Here is a 25,884-nt window from a genome sequence, read left to right as displayed (position 1 = left end):
TAAATAGGTTTTTTTGTTGTGGCTGATTTTTTCTTATAGGTCTTCATGGAGGTGAGGATATCAGCCAGTGAAGTTCTAAGTGATGAATTTAAAAAAAAGCCCAAACCAAACCAACCAAACAACAACAACAACAAAAAAACCAAAGTAGGTGGAAGTCCATTCTAGCTATGATTTTTTTTTTTTTAATTTTACATGGGCTCAAAACTAACTAGATCACTTTTGGAATGCAAGCACTTCTATTTTAGGATTAGCATATAGGCTGAAGTTGAAAACCAGCCCTCAGCTGCAAATGATAGAAGTCTGGGAAAGCATTCTGTAGATCTCACAGTACAGGGCTTGTCTTTTTCTACCTCTTCTCATTCAGCCTTCGCTTAAACAATTCTTTGTGAGCAGCTGGTACGTGTACACTCTAGAAACCAACTATATGGGGTAAAGAACTTGGCAACATTTACCTATATGTTATGCCTGAGGTCATTCCCCCATCTCCAGAAAAATCAAACAAAGAACTGGAAAGCTACAACAGTTCTTAAAGTATAGGTCTAGAAAATTTATGCTTTCATTCAGGTCAGTGCCATATGAATATTTTTTGTTTGTTCAAACAACCAGTGAGAAAGAAGAATTTTATTCTTATCTGGATGTCATCTTTAAAATAAATCTATAAACATCTGTAAGTGTAACCCCTTTCTTTTTTAAACTAGGAGTAAACAAAATCTTTTGTGACTACTTTAAGGAGATTCTTAGCACATCATTATCGTGCTAATTAGGTAGCAGAGGAAAGTTACTTTGAAAAACAAATAGACATCATGCTGAAGGACTCAAAAATGCAGCATTTCAGATGTTTCAAATCTATCTGCTAGTATTCTTCTAGAAGATAAGTACTTTCTGGTTTATTCTGTCCAGGCGAAAGTGATTCTTCTCACTTCTATTCCTATAACGTCTGAGAATACAAATAACGACTAGTTACAGAAAATTTCTTTTTCTGTATCTTCTAACATATATCACAACATTGATTTTTTCATTACCTTACATTGCTACTGATCTTCTTAGCTATCATAGCTCTGTAATGCACAAGTAGGAAGCAAAATTAGCACGGATGTATTCAAACAGAAAATAAGCATCAGTGTATGGTTCAGATTCAAGCATGACTAAATTATGAAGCATTGTACCCAGCTGAAACAGTGAAATCAGAAATACATGTAGTGGTATTTCTAGTGGCAAATGTACACATTTTTGCAAGTTTGACTTGGATTATTTGAGATCTCGTATAACCATTTGTTTTGGAAGTCCGATTATCAGCTTTCAGGCTTAGCTGTAGGTTCCCAAGTAATCTTCATTGATCCTTATAAAGTATGCAGAAGTTTCTGTTTGCATGGAAAAAAAAAATCTGCCCATTCACAGTATTTTTTCTGAAGACTTATTCTGAGAATTTATAAAGGCTCAGACAGGTTCAGTTTGTGAAGAACTGTGCTGTTTCTTGAAAGCATTTTTTGAAATTTATGACATATTTTTTGAAATTACAATTTTCAGTAACAAAAACCTCCTAAAATCTGGCAATTGAGCCTCTGTAGGGACTATATACAATATCTATGAGTTACTATTAAATTGTTGACTGTATGCTTGTAACAGCACACCGTAGTTGAGGCAAGAAGTAATAGTAGTTCACACTGAAAATAAATCATTAGGACTACAGAATAATAAATACATATTTCTTTCTTAATACAAGAGACTATTAAATTTATATTCTAGCTAAGAGCCTAAGTAGAGTTACATGGAAAAGAAAAAGAGTTAAAACAGTTAGCTGAATATTCAGTAAAAGAGGATAAAGAGATGGGATAAGACAACTGATTTATTCTCCACATATAAGGGGTTAGAATTTTAAATATGTTTTGGCTGACAAAGTTTATGCTAGTTTATCGTAGATACAAACAGCAAGACAAATTATAGTAAGGTATTTGGACATGAATGTCTATAAATTAATGAACAATAAGAAATTCTCTTTCTTAAAAAACTCTTTTCTTGGAATACTTCCGATATCAAGATTTTACTGCTAATGAAAAACTAACTGAGTAGGGACAGTTATATCTACGTAGTGTTCACCAATTCACAAGTATTGTCTTTTACATGTTTTGACCAAAGACATATAACAATATGCTTATACACCAATTATATGAGATAGTATTCATTCCTGATCTTTTAGAAAAGACAACATTGCAAATGTGTTCAGCATATCTTAGTGTCTTGGGTTTTCATTATTTCCACTGAATGTCAATCTGATATTATTAAGCAAAGGAAGTATAAAACACAAACTTAGTGTATAAATACAGTCTCCAAATTCCATCTCCAAAGTACTTTTGCCCAGATAGCACTTGTATTCATAGTACCAAAGAAAGAGTAACTTTTTTTTTCCCAGGAGATCAGAATTTTCTGAATGGAGTATTTATCTCAGTGTTCAATGCCTATATATTTTTTGTCATTATGACAGAAAAAAATACAAAAATCAAAATTCTGCACTAGAGACTCAGATACTCTCATGGGCCTTATTTTGATAGTGAGAGTGTCCAGGAGCACTTTTGATCACAGAATCACAGACTCAATTAGGTTGGAAAAGACCTCTGAGACCACTGAGTCCAACCTACAACCTAACACCATGGCACTAAGTATCATGTCCAGTCTTTCCTTAAACACCTCCAGGGATGGTGACTCTACCACCTCCCTGGGAAGTCCATTCCAACATCTATTCACCCTTTTGGTGAAGAAATTCTTCCTAATGTCCAATCTAAACCTCCTGTGGTGCAGCTTAAGACTGTCCTCTCTTCCTGTTGCTGGTTGCCTGGGATAAGAGGTCAATCCCCACCTGACTATAACCTCTTTTCAGGTAGTTGTAGAGAGCAATAAGGTCTCCTCTGTGCCTCCTTTTCTCTAGCCTAAACAACACCAGCTCCCTCAGCCACTCTTCATCAGACTAGTGCTCCAGACCCTACACCAGCTCTGTTGCCCCTTTCTGGATGTGCTTCAGCACCTCAACGTCCTTGTAGTGATGGGCTCAGAACGACACAGCACTCGAGGTGTGGCCTCACCAGTACCGAGTATAGAGGGACAATCACTTCCCTAGTGCTGTTGGCCACACTATTTCTGATAGAAGCCAGCATGCCATTGGCCTTCTTGGTCACCTGGGCACACAGCTGGCTCATATTCAGGCAGCTGACAACCAGCACCGCCAGGTTCCTCTCTGCCCCTTTGCTCAGCTGGTTCCTTAATTACTTGCTCTTTAAGGAGTAGCTGTGTCACTGATGGAAATAAATGGAAAAACCTCCCTACTGACTTTCCTGAACTCTGCCTTAGAACTTCCTGTGCAGACTGACTTTCGCTCTACCCTTCTTCTGGAGTTCTACCCTTTTGATGCAGAAGTATGGTTTATCTACTTGTGCATTACGTTTTCCTTATTATTCCTTCCCTTTATTTACTGCTATGCTCCCTTCTGCTTAGAGTCTCGTTAAAAAAAAAAATGGGAAAAATGGGAAAAAACCAAATCTGTAATTTTGGTTACTTCATAATTTGAAATAAACCAACATAAAACAAAGAACCTTACTCTAAGTCTCCAAGATTTATTTAATATTATATGTTTTGACAGATGATTCACTGTCATAACAAATTGATTGTCACAGTGTAATTGAGATTTTTTTAGAACACATGCATTGTAAAGAATGCATCTGATCGACAGTAATGAAAAAAAAAAAAAACCACAAAACCACCAAAGCCTGTAATCTGATACTAACTAGGAAAAACCCTATGCATAAAGGATAAGATATACTCAACAAATGATGATTTGGAGGAGATTCTTGAGTAGACTGTAGAAATGTTATATTATATAAAATAAGGTTACTGATCTACCTGGCCCTTAACTTCTATCCATAAAAGTTCACATTCCTGGGGATCATATAAAAGATACATATTCATCAATACAAAAAACCATGTTGTCTTCAGAGTCAACAGGAAAACTCCATAGACTTCAGTGATAGCTAAATTATCCATACTTTAGAAAAAACCCTATACCTCTAACATAATTTTATGGTTTTGTGAAAATACTCATTAGTATAGGTAAATATTTGTTAAGATAGAAGATAGCCTGAATAAGACATTTCTAGAAATCTTCTGATTCTCAAATATTCTGCATTTCCCTTGCTTTTAATAGAGAAATTATAAAGGAAGGAATATGTGTTTCCAAGATGTTCTTGGATGATGTCTCAGCCTCTACCATTCACTTTCAAGGACATGAGTAAAGAGTATACTAGCAGAGGTAAGCTTTATAAAATTGAATTATTTTTTCCAGCTTTTCCCCCCTGTATAGAATAGTTCAGTTGGAAGAGACCTATAAGGATCATTTAGTCCAACTGCCTGACCACTTCAGGGCTGACCCATCTAAATAATACTATTAAGGCCATTGTCCAAATGCCTCTTAAACACTGAGAGGAATGACTATAGCTGTTATGAAAACTATGGTCTCTACAATTTAATGGCAACTGCCACATTTACAGGGACTTGCATAACCATCTGTGTTCTATTCTATTGACCATCACCATTATATTTTTATCACATATTCATTCATATGTCTTTATAAACATTCAGATAATGAGCCATCAATAGTTAATGCAGCAGTTGATGTACGTGGTTCAAGCTAAAATAATTGATATCCATGTTTATGGAGGAGATATAGAGTGAAATGGGAGTACATAGTCTTGTTGCTAGCTTCAGGCATTCACCACATGTTCCTCCTCCTCTAAATATTTATGTTTCTGTCTTTTTTTCTTATATCCCAGTTTTTTCTTCTCTGGATTGTTGCAGCACTCTTCTTCAGTCATCAAGTATTAATTACAAAGTCCAAAGCTTTTAGGAGAAAATCTCCTGCTTATAAATATTTTGCAGTATGCTACTGAATACACGGAACTTTAAAACAGCAAGGAAATAAACTCATACTTGAAAAGAATTCAAGTTATTACTTGTATGTATAATTATACCTATGATTGTGCTCTCTTGGGAATATGATGACAATTTTTTTAAAAAAGGGCAGTCTATAGACCCAGCTAAAGACCCAGCTAAAGCATTGTCTTACACCACTAATACAGTCAGTCTGTCTTTTTAAGGGCAAAAATTCCAATTTGTTTATGAAAATATTTCTGTTCATTTTTAGTAATTTAAACTGATTTTGGCAGTCACAAAGACTTGCTACTTGCACCAATTTTAGTGGGAACTGCATAGGTTCAGAACAACTAAAAATTATGATATTTTTATTTAGTAGACTGAACAATTATTCCCTATGACAGTAGAAATTTAGAGATAGCAACAAACACTGGGTTAAGCTTTAATTTTTACACATGAATATTGAGTTTCTCACTGGAGCTCTGAAATAGAAAATTTGGAATTTTCGCCTCAGACATGTGGGATAGATCTCAATTTCACTACTTGGAATTCTTTTTAAATTAATCCCTGTAAATGTGAGGAAAAAATGCATAATTTTGCAGTATATAGAAAATAGATGGAGAACTTACAGAAGTCCTTCACACAAGAGGATGTTTTTAGTACTTCAAAAAAAGTACTGATTATTCATTCAAATATACAGGATGCCATTTGTACTCCATGTTCTTCAGCATAGCCAGAAAAAAATAAATCAAGGAAAAAAGCCATCATTCCATTTTCATCATAAGGACAAGAAATGCTTTAATAACAATGCTGTGGGTCAGACTATTATTTTCACCAAACAGTAAATACCTTAAATCACTCAGCAAGTGTCCGACCTTAAATGAACAAAATCTACTTTAATTATTACTATTTAAAAATCTCCGTATTTTTTCCTAGTGGGCTATTTTATTTTTGTATCTATGTCATTATATGTGTCTATATGTATGCCACTATTTCGTATCCACCGACTATAAGCACACACATTTAAACAGAAAATACAACTGCAGAATAAGGCCCTACTGACTTACAGTTGTCCCTCTATACCTTTCTTGTCCATGCCAGTAAAACATTCATTGTTCATTGTATTGAAAGAAACTGCAAGGCTATCAACAAAATTCTCTAATCACAGTCCTATTAAAGGTTAACATTGATCAAATTACATAAACTGGTTCAATAAAACAAGGTCATTACATTTCCCTCTTTGGATTTTTCCTTCTATCATGCCTCCAGTAAGCATTTCTAAGTGAGTGGTATCCTATTAGATGAAATAAAACCTTAATGATTACCAGTATGTTTCTACTACTGATTTTATTACTGAATTATTGTAGCTAACAACTACAATTTAGTTGAAATCTATGGGGTGCCAGGGGATATCAAAGGATTCTTTTTTTAGCATTGCAGTTCCACATTCCAAACAATTCTACTATCTACATCTAGAAAGAACAGACTATTAGAGAGAAAAAATATTTTTGCAACATCTTATAGAATTTAAATTTAACTAGAACAAGGTGTTTAGATCATCAGAGAGATTCACTGGAATACCAATACACTCTAACTTGCTGGAAATAAATATAATGAAATAATTTTTTTAAAAAACAAAATGAAGTTCCAATGCCCTCTCTCTCAGCACAAATTATTCAGTTATCTCTACCAAAGAATAACATATTTGGACTGGTTTAGTTTTTAAAGGTCCATTTTAAAGGTAGGGGGGTTTATACCCATGCACAATAAAATTCAACTCATGTAAGTTTAGCTATCTAAAAACTAAGCAGGCAAGCTAGGCGCTGTGCTCCAGCCACACCACCCAAGTTGCAGAAAGCAAGAACAGGGACTGGGAGAATGAAGAACCATTCACTGTAGGAGAAGAGCAGGTTTAAGATTATCTACATCTAAGAAACCTGAGGGTGCATAAATCCATGGGACCTGATGAGATGCGTCCCCAGGTGGTGGATGAAGTGCCTAAGCCACTATCCATCTTATTTGAAAAGTTGTGTCAGCTTTGTAAAGTTCCCACTGATTGGAAAAGCAGAAACATAACCCCATTTTTAAAAAGGATAAAAAGGAAGAGTCAGGGAACTGAAGAGCTGGAGAGGGACTTTTTACATGGCCATATAGTGACAGGACAAGGGAGAATGGCTTTACACTGAAACTGGGTAGGTTTGGATTGGATAGCAAGTATAAATTCTTCACTATGAAGATGGTGAGACACTGTAACATGTTGCCCAGATAAGTCCTGGGTGCCCCATCCCTGGAAGTGTTCAAGGTCAGGTTGGATGGGGCCCTAAGTAATCTGATCTAGTGAGTGGCATCGCTGCCCATGGCAGGAGGATTGGAACTAGATGATCTTTAAGGTCCCTTCCAACCCAAACTACTTTAGGATTCTATAACTCAGGCACATTCTATAGTCACAAGGAAAAAAACTCAACCAAACAAATCCAGAGCATTTCCAGATTTCATGATATGGAATGAATTACCCTTTCTGAAAGGCCTAATGTTCCCTTTTTAAAATGAGTTTCTATGTGATTAATACTGAGAGCTTAACTTTTAGTCAGCTTTACTAGTCAGAATGAGTGGTTCTATAAAAGAAGTAGCATAGGTGTAGATTCCGATGATCAGATCATCAAAAGAGTTATAGTTATTTAAAAAAAAATCTGCTAACATAAATGCTCAGTAAAATCAGAACTTTCTCATAATATAATATTCAAGAGACAATGGGCACAAATGGAAACACGAGGTTCCTCCGGAACATCAGGAAACACTTTTTACTCTAAGGGTGACTGAGCACCGGCACAGGTTGCCCAGAGAAGCTGTAGAGTCTACCCTTGGAGACTCAAAAGCTATCTGGACACAGTCCTGGGCAGCCTGTTCTTAGTAACCCTGCTGGAGCAGAAGAGTGGGACAAGGTGACCTCCAGAGGCCCCTTCAAACCTCAATTATTCTGTGATTCTGCGAATATTAATTTCTAAGTAAATCACTGAGTAAATACATTACTAATGAACAAAATAAACATATTTTCATACCTTGAAACATTTTTTGAAAGACTAAAAGAAACACTAAAATAACCACAAAACAAGCTTAGTTCAGCATTGTTTATCAGAGTACATTTATAACTATTATAACTCTTATGATTCTTATGAGTCATTATAAACCTTACCATGACACACACTTTGTATTTTTCCAGTTTTTTTACAAGGCAACTAATATAGGCGATATTTTCTAGACAATTTAGCTCAGAGAAGATTATGGTGAAATTTGCTTGAGGAAGTTGTAACTGAACGTTTTCCTCTTTCTACCACTCAAAACATGAGTTACCATTTCTAAATACAGTTACTAACCTTTCTAGTAGAACAATTCTTTTGTGCTACAGTAAAAGACTTAATTTTACTCCAACAAAATAAAACCATACTGTTACATATTTAGATCTTATGCTTCCCCATTACAGTGGAGTTGTACTGTATTTAGCAATTTTATTTTTTTTTTGCTGGACTCAAAAGTCATGACCTACATACAATAAATTCCTGTTGTAAGGAAACATGCACTGCAGATCCAAATACACTTTCCTTAGAGGCTTCTGCTGTCAACAAGAAGCTTTGCAAAGAATAAACAAGATCACTTGTGAGCTAGATTCTTAGTAACAGAAAACCTATTATGCACAGAACACTTCTCAGTTTAACTGTACTATCACATAATTCTCATAGTTTTAAGTGACAGTATTCAGACTCCTGTTTCATTCTTTGTGTGGAATGTTCCCACACAAATAGAATGTCTCCACAATAAAGTCTGAAATAAAGAACATGGTGGGGTGTTCTGGGTCAAGTTCAGAGGTTAACCAAAGGTAGTACAATATATAATGTCTTTCACACCACCTTCATCTTGAAAACAGTTTGAGGTTTTCACTTGTCTTTGTTTAAAAAAGATGCCGTTCCTTCATAATTCAAGACCTTCTTTTGATGAATGATACATCTTTATTAGTGGTACCCTATAATAATTTATTCTTTCATAAACACTATTTTTGGCTTAAAACATTTCTTTCATCTTTACTTGGTCATTCCATCTTTCCGTCTTTCCAAGAAAATTTATGAAATCACACATAGTCTCTCTCAACTAAGTTTTTCATAGAAGTAAGAAAACTTAACCATTCTTTTCAAGAAGAATATGTTACTGTCTCTTTCCTCTAGCAGTCCTTTTCTGAAGCTCTTCCAATTTGAGGTTGGTTCTCAATCACTACTGAGCTAAAACCCCGACAAAAAAGGTTCAAACCACCCCTTAATTTAACTGCATTAATACTCACCTAATTCCAATAGCAATATCTTATGTAATACATTTCACAATTATATTTGCCTTTTTTACACCCAGCCCCCATTGGCTACCTAAAACCATTGTATAACATATATTTTCCCTCTTTACTACTGCTATCTAAAGATCAGAACATAAATTTTTGTTATTAACTGTTATACATATATATATATATATAAGGCCCTCATCTTTGTACCGTGCAATATCATCCCACCTCTGTCACTTCTGTTCTTGTGTACTCTCATACTCATTCCCTTAGCTGACTGTTCAACTCAACTTTGCGTTGTCCAAAATTTCTGCTAGCATGCTATTTCTCGTGGTCAGATTAACAAAAATTGATCTCAAAACACAATCTTAATTAGCTACTACTACTAGCCTCCTTCCATCCTGTCAGTCGACTGTAAGTGAAAAGTTTTCCTCTCTTTCTTTTATTACTTACCTTACTAATTACTGTATTGATTTCTCTTACGTACTTCACATCTATTAGTAATTTAAATGGGGCTTCAAAAGATACCTGTTTTAGGGATACCTTCGTTCCCTAACCTAGCAAATCTGGTACCAGAGAGTCATGTTGAGTTACTCTCTATAAAGACAATTTTGATAAACGCTAGTCATATTTTTAAGTTAACTTTCTGACATATTATTAGTTTTTCCCAAAAATAAGTTTTAAAGTCTTTTCTGTTACTACGTTTAGTTCAGCTGATCTGTAATTGTCTGCTCACTTTTTTCCTCCTGCCTTAAACACGGCTATTCAGTTAAACATAGATGTTCATAAAGTTAAGACTGCTAATCTAATGGAGATAAAATTTATTTCAATCACAGCATTTAGGAAGACAACTGTATTTCTGTAACTCAGATTTGAAAGATATAGCTAACTGCACATTGTTCTGTTGCAGTACAGAACAGTATAAAAAATTATAGGCATCTACAGTAATTGGCTACAGAATTAACAGCTGCAGTTGTAACAGCATTACCTAATAACTCAAACTTATTATATAATGTTACACAGATGCAGAAAGCCCTCTTTTCTTCAGATTTCTAGCAATAAATCCTTGAATAAAGGTTTTATGCTGTCTTTCACTTATTCTTTTATACTCTTATATGGAGAAACACCAGTAGAAAAGAAGCTCAGCTGCCCACAAATTAGAGAAAATCTTAAAAAAACCCTTGGTTTTACTGTATATCAAGATCATTGCTACTCCTTTTTGTTTGTCCCAAGCCAACTGTAGTCACTCCTATTGTCTGGAGCTAATGCTCAAGTCAATGCTAATGCTATTCTTCAAATGATTACAGTCTCTCTCTCTTATTCAGTCCTATCCCAAGATATTCCAATAACCTACGGGGGTTAGCCCTTGAGCAACTGCTGCTGTTCCCTGCTCCAGTGGATGCCTTCTTTCTTTTCTATCTTTAAAAATTTTCTCGCTCGTTTCATTCATCCTTACCACCTCTTTATTCCAACTACACATTGTCTTCATTCCACCCTAACCACTGTCTTAACATGTATAGAACTTGAACCAGGCAGGTAAGGCTACAGTCACTTTCTCTAGTGAATTACAGTGAGAGATGCAAAGATAACAACATGGAGAAAAACTGCATTTTGAAACATGATATGTTTCATACCTCTGGCCACATATACAGACTGAAGTAAGATGTTTCTTTGCTTTTAATTCTAGTATAATAAACAAATAATTCTATTGATATATAATATTGAAATATATATCAGATTAATATTTTAACTGAAGTAATTAATTTTGAAGATCCCAAGAAAGACCAAGATAACCTTAGATAATGAAATTTATATAATTATTTAAAAATAATTGAATTTAAATATTAAAATAGTTGTTTTTGTGTTTTGTGTAGAACCTTATTTAACCTACATAAGTTGGTTTTATTTGGTTTTAGAAACTCTTATCCAGAATAGTATCTAGAAAACATCCTCTTTTTTTTTTGTGTTCCCACCATTAGATCTTTGATTTAAATGTTCTCTCACCTGTAGTAAATGCTAGAGCAACAGCCAAAAGAACCAGTAGCTACAGGCCTTCATCTTGCTCTCCTTGAAGTCAACTGCTTTACTCCTACTTTTAACTTTGAAGACAGGTCCCACGGAAGTCAAATCACGTACTATTTAATCAGCAGGAGTTCTGCAGCCAACATCAATGGGAGCAAAATTTAGGCCTCAAGGAACAAATCCTGATTAGGGTTAAAGTAAGTGGTATTAAGTAAAAATATCGCCAAACCTAAACAAAAAACATCTTTATCAACTACGTACCTGAGGCAGCGCTGAGTTCAGCTGTCGCTGGAGGGAGTCTCTGTCATAGATGACATCCTGTAGGCGTTGCTGTGCAAGTGACAAGCTTTCCTGTGTCTCCCGAAGAGTATCAAGGAGGCGGTCCCTTTCATCCAGCATATTCACCATCAGCTGCTCAAAATGAGAATCCGAGTCCGAGCCACTGCTTTGGGACCCCCGTTGACTCATCGGGGTGTCCTCATTTATCGTTGGCATCACTTCACACATCATTTCTTTAAAAAGAAAACAAATCAAGGAAAAGCTCTTCAGTACAGAAGACATTTGAGGAGATTTTGTAAGAGGAATTAACTCTGTCACATGGACACAGTTAATAGATTATTGCATTGTTCCCTCTTTCAAATTTGTGCTCAATGTTAATCAGATGGTCGATAGACAGTGACTAATTCCAAACAGCAAAGACTTTGAATGTGCTTCCTAAACTGAGAGAAGACTGACTGGAAGGAGATGGACATTAACAGAACATTTAAATTAACAGTTTTGCAAATAATACTCTCTTAAAATGACAGAAAATACTTCCTCTGCAATTGTAGTCTCCTTTATTGTTGATTTTCTCCCTTCTCTTACTTAATTTCATTGTTGAGTTGTTGGTATTGATGTCAATATCTGCCACTAATTGCCAGATTTTGTCATCCTCTAGGCAATTCTACAGTACAGCTCAGGTTAACCATTGATCCCGTATCATGCTGCCTTAACACCAGATTAATCTATTTTTCTATCTAGTTATTCCCACCCTTAGGAGAAATTATTCTCCAGTGAGCTTGTTCAGTAAGAGGTCAAGAACTAGAAATTCTCTGCTAATTACATCCCTGTGATATCTTGTGCAAATTGAATTATCAGGAACAGAATCACTGTTGTTTGTTTCTTAAATCTGTCCTGAACAGAGCAAACAATATCACCTGGTCCCATGCTTCAATTATAACGTTTCTTATGTAAATCTCAAAATCTCCATTCATGTATGGGAAGAAGCTTTGGGAATCATTGGGAGACCTTGCTGTTAACTGCTTTGCCCGCTGTCTACAGGTCTCTTGAGATGCAGCGCTGCCAGCAGAGGGAGCCACTGCCTTGCCTCCACGTACCTCTCATAGCCTTATGGAAGCATATTTCACTCAGCAAGGGGCCATCACCTTGTGCAGCATCTCCTCTCAGCTCCCACCTGTGGCTAACCAGTTTGGGATGGTCAAGTTCAAGGAGAGAAAAGGGATAATTAAAAAATTCCAAGGCCATCTGCCACTTGTTCATTTTAATCACAACTTTTCAGTATGCAACAGGTGGCCGGAGACCAAGGTCTATGCACGCCCATTCTTCAAGACCAAAGTAAACAATTTAGATTGTCCCTGAACTTTTCCTACTCACAGTTGTCAGCATCTCATGGGCTGCGCTTCTTGTCCCAGGGGATTCTCATCAGTGAACTTTCATCATTCAAGAAATTACTTCCAGCGTCCTGCACATGCAGGTGAGGCTTATGGTGTGAGTGGCACAGCATATGCACAGGCTGTGGCAGAGCCAGAGTGGTGCAATTTTGCATGCATGCTGGTGAGCTTGTGGGAACAGGTAGGGAAACATCTTGTGCAGACAGCTGCTGCTACCTCAGCACCTTGCATTCAAATAGACAGAAATTCTCCTCTTATAATCATTGTGGGGATGTGAGAAGCCATATATGTAAGCGGTTGTAGGGTAGCAATGGAATCTATGAGTTGATGGTCATGGCACTATTACCACATCTTGTCCCCTTAGGCTGTTGCATTCAGGGAGGGGAGGGGACCATGCACTGTGCTTATTTTGAATGCCTGGGCTGCATTACCCTGACACAGCAGAAGTAACAAATTTGGGCTATGACTAAAACAGCAGAGAAGGCAGGGAATGGGCGGGCAGTTCCTGATGTAGGCAGCTGCTCTTTGGAAGTTTTCTCCCCCAGCTCACAACCTCAGGAGAATCTTTAAAAGGTACCACAGTCCTTGCAGTCAAGACAGTTGATGTACATTGCTTTCTGGAAGTTCGGAGATCAATGCCATTATTCCATTGGAACCACATGCATCCTCTCCCTTCCCTCACTTTGAGAGTGGAGAGAAATACGAAAAAGTAGATGCTAACCTGAGCCAGATCAGAAATGCTGGTAGGGTGAAACAGAAAGGGATGCTTTGAATCTTGAACAGGGAGGAGCAGGAGAAATTGGAATCCTGGGTCATGTCCTCACACAGTTTTTTTGTGGGAGGCAATGAGGACCCCTAATAACTTTGAAGGGGACCTGGCTTTTCAGAGTGCTCCTGAGTCAACAAGACAGAAAAAAGGAACAGAATTTCAAATAACTGCAGGCTTGTTGTGGGGCTTCCAAAGAAAAATTTCTTATAGCTCTTCATGAAAGATATAGTATGCCATGCTGTTCTAATTTACTATGATTTGTGTTTTCTTGCCTTTAGAAAAATATTCTTTTTTTTGTCTTTTTTGTTTTTTCTTTTTTTTTTAACTTTATTTGGCACTTATCATTCTTACACCTGCCAGCAATTGTACTGTCTATTTTTTTATTGTACTGTCTACTCTTTTATACGGGTCCGAATCATGGGTCATCTACCGCCACCACCTGCGACTCTTAGAACACTTCCATTAATGCTGCCTCCATACAATCCTAAATATCCACTGGTCAGACTATGTGACCAATACATCTGTTCTAGAACAGGCAGCAGCTGCGAGTATTGAGGCCATGTTGCTGACAACACAGCTGCGTTGGGCAGGACATGTCTCCAGGATGAAGGACCACCGCCTCCCTAAGATTGTGCTCTATGGTGAACTTGCCACTGGCTGCCGCAAGAGAGGAGCCCCGAAGAGGAGATATAAGGACTCCCTGAAACAGCATCTCAGTCTTGGCCATATTGATCATCATCACAGGTCTGCTTTGGCCTCCAATCAGGAGGCTTGGAGACACGCTATCTTCAACGCTGCTGCTTCTTTTGAGAATGCACTCAGGATCACTCTAGAGGAGAAAACACAATGTAGAAAGAACCGTGTCTTGTCGATACCACCTAAGGAGTCTTTCTGCTGTGCCTTTTGCAACCGGACTTGTCTATCTTGCATTGGCCTTTTTAGCCACCAGCGTGCTTGTAGCAAGTGTGGGTAGAGTCCTTCCCAAATCTTCATTTGCGAAGCCTAGCCATGAATGAACCTGCCAGCAGATGGGATGCTTTCAATGCCCCGAGACAACCATCATTTAACACTGTTCCCAGGAAAGACTTTCAGCACATGTTGAAGAATAGAGCCACTTCACCAGTACCTTACTGCACCCTTTATGAATTTCCTGCCTGATAGCAGGAAGAAATCAAAATACTGATCACATTTGAATTCTTAAATTAATTAAAAAAAGGAAAAAGGGAGGTTTATCAAGAGGGGCTGCAACAAAAGCTAGGGCAGGTAAAGCAGAGAAAGAAGTTCAGCAGAAAGAGAGGAAGAGTGTCAGTAAACAGACCAATCACAGTTTAGTAGTACGAGATAGGAGGGCACATATGTATTTGAATCCTTATATAGGAAGTGAATTATGTCAGGGAGTTACAAAAGTTCTTGAAGTTTCCTGAGCCTTCTGATGGTATGGGCATGTATTAATCAATCCTTGGCTAACCACAGGATGATGTGGTTCAGGAGATAACAGAATCACATAGAATCACAGAATCTGCTAGGTTGGTAAAGACCTCTGAAATCACCAAGTCCAACCTGTAACCTAACACCACCTTGTCAACTAGATCATGGCACCAAGTGCCACATCCAATCTTTCCTTAAACACCTCCAGGGACAGTGACTCCAGCACCTCCTGGGGCAGCCCACTCCAACATCCAATCACCCTTTCTGTGAAGAACTTCTTGCTAATGTCCAACCTAAACCTCCCCTGGTGCCGCTTAAGAGTGTGTCCTCTTGTCCTATTGCCAATTACTTGGAGAAAAGACCAATACCCACTTGGCTACGACCTCTTTTCAGGGAGTTGTAGAGAGTAATAAGGTCTCCACTGAGCCTTCTCTTCTCCAGGCTAAATAGCCACAGTACCCTCAGCTGCTCCTCACAGGACTTGTGCTCCAGTCCCTTCACCAGCCTTGTTGCTCTTCTTTGGACCTGCTCCAGCACCTCAGTGTCCTTCCTAAACTGAGAGGCCCAGAACTGGACACAGTACTCAAGGTGTGGCCTCACCAGCGCTGACTACAGGGGCAGAATCACTGCCTTGGTCCTGCTGGCCACACTGTTCCTGATCCAGGTCAGGATGCCATTGGCCTTCTTGGCCTACCTGGGCACACTGCTGGCTCATGTTCAGCTTCCTGTCAGTCAGAACGCCCAGGTCCCTTTCTGCCTGGCTGCTCTCCAGCCACTCTGTCCCCAGCCTGTAGTGCTGTATGGGGTTGTTGTGGCCAAAGTGCAGGACCCGGCACTTGGCCTTGTTGAACCTCATCCCTTTGGAATCAGACCATCTCTCCAGTCTGTCCAGGTCCCTCTGAAGAGCTCTCCTACCCTCCAGCAGATCAACATTCCCCCCCAACTTGGTGTCATCTGCAAATCTAATGGTAGATTTGATCCCCTCGTCCAAATCATCAGTAAAGACATTAAGCAGAAGTGTACCCAACACTGATCCAGGGAACACCACGAGTGACCGGCCCCCAACTGGATGTGGCACCATTCACCACCACTCTCTGGGCCTGGCCCTCCAGCCAGTTCTTAACTGAATGTGCCTGTCCAAGCTGTGGGCTACCAGCCTTTCCAGGAGTATGTTATGGGAAAGGGTGTCAAAGTCTTTGCTGAAGTCCAGGTAGACTACATCCACAGCCTTCCCCTCATCCACCAGGAGGGTCACCTGATCATAAAAGGAGATCAAGTTGATCAGACAGGACCTGCTCTTCCTAAATCTACACTGGTTGGGCCTGATCCCCCATCCGTGATGTGGGTGCCATGTGGTGGCACTCAAGATGATCTTTTCCATAACCTTGCCAGGCACCGAGGTCAGGCTGACAGGCCTGTAGTTCCTTGGATCCTCCTTCTGGCCCTTCTTATGGGTGTCACACTGGCCAACTTCCAGTCAGCTGGTACATCCTCGGTGAGCTAAGATTGATGATAAATGATGGAAAGCGGCTTGGTGAGCTCTTCCGCCAGCTCCCTCATCAGACTAGGATGGATCCCATCCAGTCCCATAGACTTGTGAGCATTTAAGTGGCTCCGCAGGTCACTAACTGCTTCCTCCTAGATTACAGGGGGTCTATTTAGCAACTTATCTCTATCTACCAGCTCAGGAGTCCAGTTGTCCTGAGGACAAGCTGCCTTATTGTTGAAAACTGAGGCAAAGAAGGTGTTAAATACCTCAGCCTTTTCCTCATCTTTGGGGATTATCCTCCCCCCCCCATCCAATTAAGAATGAATGTTTTCCTTGCCCTTCCTTTTGCTATAAAAGTACTTTTAAAAACACTTTTTATTATGCTTTACAGAAGTGTTCAGATTAAATTCTGAGCTTTCACCTTTCTAATTTCCTCTCTGCATGACCTAACAACATCCTTAAACACTTGAGTTGCCTACCCCTTTTTACTTCTTTTTTTCCCTGAGTTTCTGCAAAAGCTCCCTGTTCGTCCAGGCCAGACGTCTTCCCTGCCGGTTCATCTTTCGGCACATAAGGACAGCTTGCTCCTACACCTTCAGGATTTCTTTCTTGAAGTATGTCAATCCTTCCTAGACCCCTTTGCTTTTAAGGGCTGTTTCCCGAGGTACTCTCTGAATCAGCATCCTGAATCAATGAAGTTTCCCCCCTTGGAAGTCCAGGATAGAGGTTTTGTTGATGGCCCTCCTTGTTTCACTGAGTATTGAAAACTCTATCATTTCATGGTCACTTTACCACAGATGGCCTCCAACCACCATATCTCCCACCAGCCCTTCTCTGTTTGTAAACAGCAGGTCTAGCAGGGCCTCACCTCTGGTACACTCGTTCACCAGCTGCGACAAGAAGCTACTCTCCATGCACTCCAAGAACCTCCTCACTGGAGGGAGGAGGACTGCCTCTTGTCCGCTGTGTTGAGTTCCCAGCAGACATCTGGCAGGCTAAAGTCTCCCAAGGACTGGTGATCTTGAAACATCTGCCAGCTGTTCATAGAATAACTCATCCACCTCATCATTCTGGTTGGGTGGTCTATACCAGACTCCCACTGGGATGTTGACCTTCCCCCTGATTTTTACCCAAAGACACTCAAACTTATCATCACTAACCTCAAGTTCTACAGAGTCAAGAGACTCCCTAAGATACACAGCCACTCCTCCACCTCTTCTACCTTGCCTGTCTCTTTTGAAGAGCATGTAGCCATCCATTAAAGCATTCCAGTCATGGGAGTCATCCCACCACGTTTCTCTGATAGCAACTATGTCATAGCTTTCCTGCTGTACGATGGCTTCCAGCTCCTCTTGTTTGTTACCCATAATGTGTGCATTTGTGTACATGAACTTCAGCTGGGCTGCTGATTTCACCCCTAACTCTGACTTACCACCCCTAGGCTCATCTCTGGAGAGACTGGTTTCACCCCCTTGCCCCTTCAATGAGATTTAAGAGTAAGCTCCCAATTTCATTATAGCTGAAAGAAATTTAGTTTGCATGCACCAAAAGCACATAGAGGACCAAGCCAACACATGCAGACAGAAACAACTGAAGGATTAACACTGAAACATAAAATAAAAATATTATTACTATGATCAGTTAGGTCTGATTGCTAATGTGGTGATACTCTCCCTGAGAGATTTGAGTCATATTTTTAAATTTCCAGTGGGGGAAGAGGGACATTTCTGATTTCCTTATATGTAATCTGAATTTTAACCAAAATTTGGTGATTAAAACCTGCCAAAACCCTACCAAATTTTACTCTGGTTTCATACAATGAAATTAGAAGGAATCACTGTAACTACCTACACTTGTCCCACTAATCACAGACCATAAACCTGTGTTAAGCTAAAGTATATTTTATATAGAAAGGATTTCAATCATAAAACACTGAAAATGATCTCTCTAGTACTAAATTAACTGGAATTAGTCATTCTTTCTGTGAAAACTGTGTGCCTTTTTCAGTTGTATTTATAGGGGAGACAGAGCCACATTCAGTGCTGCAGTTCTTAAAGGCTCAGAATAAGGCTATTGACAGGCCCACTTCTATTACACTTTAGAACTACCATGCCACACGCACACTTTTATGGCTGATCTGTGAATTTGCAGAACTTTTGAAAAAACTCAAATACATTTCACTATATATGCATGAATCAAATTTCATATACACAGGTCAGATGCACCCTGGACTTACTGGTATATGAACAGTTCAGGAATAGCAGATCCATGCATACGTGGCAGGTATTTGTCTGAAGTACATGGTTCTTACTAAATCATGAAGATATCAATTCTACTGAGAACGGAACTGAACAGGATAAATAATGGACCATCATTAAGCTTCCTTTTTTATCTTCCATTCTTACTGCTCCAAAAACTGGTTAGGCTCATACAACTTGATTTTTTAAACCATAACTTCTGTACAGACCAAACAGTCATAAACTGACATCTGGATATTCCATGTTTTCTAATTGTGTTTATCAGCCAATGGTTTGAGATCCTGCTCCCCTGTCATATGATTGACTGCATATAATCATATGCCCAAAACCAACCCCAAAATATTAAAGTTCAGGATGAAGTTTCTTAGCCCTCTACTCTTCTGAATTGGTTTTATACAGTGTAATAGACTGTTAGTTCCTCATTCAACTCCATGTGCACACTGAAAATCAGATGCCTAAGTATGTTCAAGTCTGTGTACAATTTTAATCTCTCCACTTGGTCTGCGCATGCCAGCTTCTATGTTCATATATTTGTTATCCAAAGTAGTATTCCTTTCACTAATCAATACATTCCTAACAACCACTACAAGGCAATTATACAGTTATATTTCTTTGATGAGTCCTATCAGTAAAAAAAAGAATTCAGAGCTGACAGTAACAGAAAAGGAAGGATGAACAAAGACAATGAACAACGTACATGAAGTTTTAGAATCCCTTCTCTGAAGTTTACAACAGAAACCTTGAATTGCATTGCCACAATTCTAAAGTGCAAAGTAATTTCTCATAAATTTCAGGTGATGTGACAAATATAAACAAAAATGGAGTGGATAATATTTGCCTTAAATTTCAGAAATGTACAGTGAGCACTGAATATGCTCACCTGCAGTGAGCAAACTCATCTTATTTTGCAGATGGTCCAGCACTGGGCAAGGGGTTGACACAGATGACTTCCAAAAGTCCCTTCCACACTGAATAATTCTGTGTGACTGGTGAGAGATTTAAGTTCGAAGAATTCACTCATTTACCACAGAGATTCTGAAATTTCATATACACTTAAATAAAGCTGAAGAAAACTTTGAAATAAAGTAAACGAAGAACCCTCCACATTGTGGCTCATCTCATTGCATTCATACAAAAAAAACCCACAAAACACCAGACAAACAAACAAAAAACAAAACCAAAAAAAGCAACCACATTTATTTTATTAAGATGGCTTGCCTTGTGGAGAATTTGGGTCTCCACATGCTTGAAAGTCTTTGACAGAAAGTAAAGACATTTAAAATTAAAAAATAAACCTCAGTTATATTTGACATTATATGGGCACATTTTCAGATATCATTTTTTAAACTAAATGTCCTAATCTCTGACATAAAAAACCAATCTCCTCCAGAAAGAAAAAAAACACAAACAAAAACATAAAACTCACACAAAAAAACCCCCACCCCCCACAAAACAAACCCCAAACAAACAAAATCACAAAAACACAAAACCAAAACAGCCCCAAAGAAACCACAAACCGGAGAATCAGAGAAATCTGTAAACATAACCATATGAGGATGGGAAACGAACACATACTCTTCAGACATCCAAATTTAACCAAAAGTCTGTGCTTACTTTTGGAAATGTATGCAATTACTCATTGAAAGAAAATATACACAAAAAATAGATGAAAATATTATATTGGATTATAAAATGCCCCATCTCAGAGTATTTTAAATTTAAAAGTTTGAAAAGTCTTAAAACTCAGCTTTTATGGTCTCATTTATATTGTCTTTACCTACCATTCAAATTACTTAAACCAAAGAAAGGTTTGAAGACATATTTTAATGCTTTATGTTTTTGCACTTAGGCAGTGAGCTACAGTAAAGTAAATAATGAAAAAAATATTTTTAGAATAAAAATTGAAAAGCTGCTGAAGCCTAACTTGGCAAGAGAACACAGTATGACTTTAGTTAAGTGGTATATGTTCCTTCTAGAATCTAAAAGGAAGAAACAGTAAATGAAAATAAATGTTTTTCCCCAAAATTCCAACATTTAAGTTGTTCCTATTCAAGGTATATGTTATCAAGTCAATGTTTCCTATATACATACAGGCATGAGGTGCTTGGTATATTTAGGAGGTTTTCTGACCATGCCATTAGAGGATAAATAAAAACATGAATACATCATATTCTCATTGAGAGGAGTGTGGGGGGTAAGCTTTCTTAACCTCTCACATTCATTCTCTCAAAAAATAATTAATCAATCAGTCAAACAAATCAGTCACCAAACAAATCCAAGAACCACAAAACATAGAGTTTGGTTCTTTTCAAAAGAAAGATACATGATGTTGAATTGAGTAAACTCACATCTGTACACAGACATCATGAGGCAACTGTGCAGAGACTGAGTAAATTCCCACTGAAGTATTTTTTAAGGATTCCTTTACCAAGACTCCAGCCACATGAAAGAAAGGGGAAAAGATGAAAGAGGAGTATTTCAGGAATCCAACTTGGTTTCCTAACTTGATACCTCAAATCCTACTTGATTACACCAGTGGTGCCCAACCATGCACCTGGCAAGCCACACAGCTCTTTGTGCCTCCAGAGGAGAGCTGCAGGCTTTCTCCCCCAGAAAACGGCAGAAAAGGAGTTGTGGGAGGAAGTGGAGGGGAAACAGACAATTAAGACTTTAATTGACAATCCTGGTCCTCAGGAGTAAGTGAGGAACAGTCCAGACAACTACAGTAACAGCAACCCACTACTGAGTGGACAACCACTTCACTCTGTCAGGATATCACAAAATAGTTCGGGTTGAAAGGGACCTCTGGAGATCATCTAATCCAACCTGAAGATGTGTTGAATGGAACGCAGGCATCCAAGAACGAGCCTCAAGGAAGCTGGAATTTCTTTCACTGGTTGTTAGGAACTGCATGTGGTGGATTAAACAACTCTGTCTCATATTTTCAAGACCATATAAGTCCATGATAACCGAATAAACTCTCATGTACATTATTCGGTGCAATACTTCCCATGCAGCCAGGGCTGCAGAGAGAAACGGCTTAACAGGGTGACATATGCTTCAGCTTAGTAGGTGAACGTGCACTATGTACCTCGCTATTCAAAGGAATAAAAGTGAAGTTTTGTGTTCCTTGACAGAAAAAGGTTGACTTGCCCGGTAGTAATAAAACTTAACTAAATCTATGCTTGACTGATCTTAGTCAACAAAAATAAGACACTTAAAATCTTTTTCTTTAAATAGAAAAAAGAAAGCTCCATTGATACTGAACTTAGTACTTCTGCAGTACAAAATTTATCACTTTACTTCATATTCTGAATGTAAGTGAAGCAGTCCCTCAATGAAATATGCATTAAGTCACCATCAATTTACTGTTAACAAACACTGTTTCTTAGATTCATCATAAACCACAGAGCAGACATTATAATTCCCTTGCTCAAGGTGCACACAGTGCCCAAAACTTGCAAGGACCGCAACATATAGTGAACTTGTGTAGCACCTTACAACTATCCCAAACCCTCAGAGAGGTTCTGGAGGGGGAGCAAGATACTGACAAATTCCTACTTCCCCTAAAATGCCTGTAACACATACATGCCCCCTAGAAATAGACTTTTAGGCAATGTAGTAACTTTGGAACTCTTCTAATTTGAAACAAAACCTAAATACTTATTTTAATAATAGTTTTGGACCCGAGTCCTTAGGTATCACAGCCACACACAATGACAGCCTACAAAGCAGTACACTGAAATTCTCCAAACACGTTGCCTTCCTTGTCCATTGTGTATCTATTACACCATCTACTACAAATTCTATTACAGATTGATTGGTTCCTAGTTCAGTGTTTTCTCCAACCATTTGCATGGAGCCTAATCCAAAAAATGCTTAAATTCATGAAATTCCATCATGGACTTCAATGGTTTGGATCAGTATAGATGGTTGGAAAAGTGACAAACATAGACAAACCATCAACCTCCTGACATTTTACTAACTCCAAAGAGAGGCATAAAAATCCCAAATGGATGTTATGCGACACCAGGGAGCATGCTGGATGTTATATATAATCATTGCCTACAACATTACCAAAAATCATGAACTGGTTTCCCCTCTAAACACACATCATTTAGCTGACAAAAAGCAGTGACTATTTAAAGTGATCTGTTCTACAAAAGGGGGAATGAATGTGGTTCACTGTTATAGCATTAAGATTTTTCAGGCTGTATGCAAAAGTGTCACAGCAAATATATAGCCTTAGCTGCATTACGTCTCCATCAAGAGTGAACTCAGTTAGGAATTCTGCAGCTCAGCTTAAACATCCAGACAAGTGAATGGACAAAAATTCCAACAAACAGCACAGGATATGGCCACCCTTGGTTGAGAGTTATATAAAGCTCCTTTTCAGGAGCTACTCCACTACCAACTAAATTGATAGTAATTTTCTTATATTAACTTTCCCCTGATTATACTGATAATCATATATGGACCAGGTATTGAAGTGTGTCCTCCACATTGACTTTCTCTAAAACAGCTTGAAATTTTTGTGGAACAAAACCTATAGAGCTACAGAGGTGGAAAATGAAAAAGTTGTCATCTTTCTTCTCACTGGACCCCACCCTATCTTCTATTATCTAGATTTTCCAAGAGTCTTGGAATTATTTATCTTTTTTTAGTGAATGTTGTAACAAACACCTCTACAATCTCATTTAGTCCGGGAATAATTTACCAGCTGGACTTCTTTCACTTGGGAAGCTCTAGGAATAAGACAAAAAGATACTTGGCTTGGGCCTGACAAAGGCTCTTGATAAGCATTCATTTTGCTCACCTTGAAGGCCACCACCTTAGATGTGAATCTAATTTTAGTCCCTCACCCTTCTATCCATAACGGACTTTAAGAGCTTATTTTCTGTTTCCTCTAATGTTTGATCTGTATATCATGGTTGAGGACTCATTTCAAGTTACTTGTAATTTTGCTGCAGGAAAAAGAATTAGCAATCTAACTACCATACATTCTAGCCTGTTCACAGTGACATCAGCTTGAAAACTCATTTCATTGGACCATTCTGAATATTTTGCATTTACAAGCTATTTTTTTCCAAATCATTAAATAAATATAGTGGTTGATAAAACCAGATCTTACTGCAATTACGTCTCTTCAGATGTCCTCAGCAGGATCGCTCTTAGGCAACAGAGTGTAATTCCATAAGGAAAATCCTTCCTATTGTCTGAGTTGCATTACATGCATATTCCTCCTCCTAGTTAACTCCTTACCTACCAGTCTCCACTAAACTATGATATCACCTTTAACAGAAACATCCCGCACTCCTTCCACACAGGAGGAGTGGTCAACACAGTACCTTAGAAGGACTCATGCCAACTATTTGTTCTTTATGTCATCCCTCTGATCCCCTATCTCCCTTAACCACACCACAAAAAAAAAAAAGAAGTTGGCTTCATGTTTTTTAGTCTGAAATTCCACAACTCCCAACTCCCATTACAGAAATGCATTTAAATACCACACAAGTACTACAGCAAGAGGCAGACAGCAAGATTTTGCATTTGCATCTCATCTCCCGGAGGGTGTAGGGGCTAGGGAGGGAATGTATAACTCAGAAATAGAAGGTTCAGTACCTAGTGTCTTTTATTTCGGCGTCTGCTATTTCACTTGATCAATAACGACCGCAGTCTCCACCGGCTTCGAGCGGGGACTCACACAGCCGAGCACTCCTGGACCATCTTCCCAGCAATGGTGACACAGGCGTTGCTCCGAGGAACCCCAAGCGCCCGCACCCGTCCTCCGTCAAGACTGGCTGCTTGGCATCTCAACATTTTCTTCGGTCACTTCGTCAGCAGCGAAGAGGAGAAGCATCCATGGGAAAAATGGCATATTACAAATTTTGCTTTGGGAAGCAGAGCTTGGCTCAGACCATTGTCGGGAGCAGGAGAGGGGGGAGCGGCTCTTAAAGCTCCAGCAGCCCCTTTCGAGCAACAGCATCTTTGCAGCTGGAGGCAAGCGATCACAGGGGGGAGGGGCCAGGGTGAAAGCATCTTCCTTTTATTTCTTATCTTTTGTTAAACTTAACTAAGCGGTATCAGGCTTCTTTTGTTCTTCGATACCTCCCAGGCTAATTATGTCTCTCCGCGTGACTGAAGTCCACACGCACGCACGATTGCCCGCATGATCAAAAAGCAAACTCGGTTTTCTGCTTTACAGAAATAAATCCTCTGCCCACGGCTCATCGCTGGCGGGCTGGCACATCGCTGCCTGGCTGACACCATTCAAAGCCCGCTCCCAGAGGTACGGAGCAGGAGCCGTGGCAGTGGGATCCGGGAGAGCCCTGGCGGGTCTCCCATGGCAGGCGCGCCGCCCCAGCCTGCGCGTCCCGGGCGGCTCCGCTCCTGGGGCAGAGCCCGCGCAGCCAAGCACCGCTGCCAGCCCCGCCAGGAGACGGGAATGCCGTCCCCCGCCGCTGCACTGATCACTCGGGGTGACTGTATCGAAAGGGGCATGAGAGCTCTACACTACTGTATTCTGTAATTTAAAGAGCTCAGGCGAATGCCACTACATCTCATCTAATCGTATAGTGCCATAAAACGTATCATCTGCTGTAATCCGACCATGACAAAGCATGGCTAAAACCTGAATCATAATCCGAATAGTCCAGGCGTGTAATTAACATCACGGATTGGGAAACACCAGTCGCGGGCAAGCGCCCTGTGTCCGGGTCCGGGGCCCGGGAGTGCGGCAGGGCCGGGGCCGGGGGGGCGGGAGGGCGGCAGCGGGCGAGGCAGAGGCAGGAGGGAGCGGTTACGGGCGCTGCTGAGCTCGGCGTGCTACTCGGCGCGGGGACTTCCCCTGGAAGCCGCTGCAGTGGTTTTCACCAGTCCTTAAATAAATTCTGAAGTAATCGCGTCTGCCGTCTCTGCCTCACGCACGCGGCTCCCCAGATGCAGCCACTGCTGCTGCTTCGCGGCTCGCTCGGCGCTAATTCCCTCACGCCCACTCCTTAGGAAAAAAA

At 39.4% G+C, this 25,884-nt stretch overlaps 1 protein-coding gene across 8 annotated transcripts in view; it reads right to left on the bottom strand.

Annotated features, from left to right (window-relative positions):
- Positions 1–24,778, bottom strand: part of PPFIA2 (PTPRF interacting protein alpha 2) — a 324,459-nt gene extending 299,681 nt beyond the window's left edge. For 2 of the 8 annotated variants that reach the window (XM_039386744.1, XM_039386743.1), the window contains exons 1-2: positions 24,497–24,776; positions 11,522–11,772 (exon numbers count right to left, since the gene is read on the bottom strand). In XM_039386744.1, coding sequence (XP_039242678.1) covers positions 11,522–11,770 — 249 coding nt within the window. In that variant the 5' untranslated portion in view covers positions 11,771–11,772; positions 24,497–24,776. Of the gene's footprint in view, positions 1–11,521; positions 11,773–24,496 lie in introns of all 8 variants that reach the window. The other 6 variants (XM_039386745.1, XM_027747811.2, XM_039386746.1 and 3 more) reach the window with 6 other exon arrangements.
- Positions 24,779–25,884: the final 1,106 nt, after the last annotated feature.

This window comes from Pipra filicauda, unplaced genomic scaffold (assembly GCF_003945595.2).
Source record: "Pipra filicauda isolate LSUMZ 115617 unplaced genomic scaffold, ASM394559v2 scaffold4_size7858003_pilon, whole genome shotgun sequence".
Classification (NCBI taxonomy): Eukaryota; Metazoa; Chordata; class Aves; order Passeriformes; family Pipridae; genus Pipra; species Pipra filicauda.
Note: the sequence above shows the minus strand (reverse complement) of the source record. Positions and strands in the feature narration are given on the sequence as shown.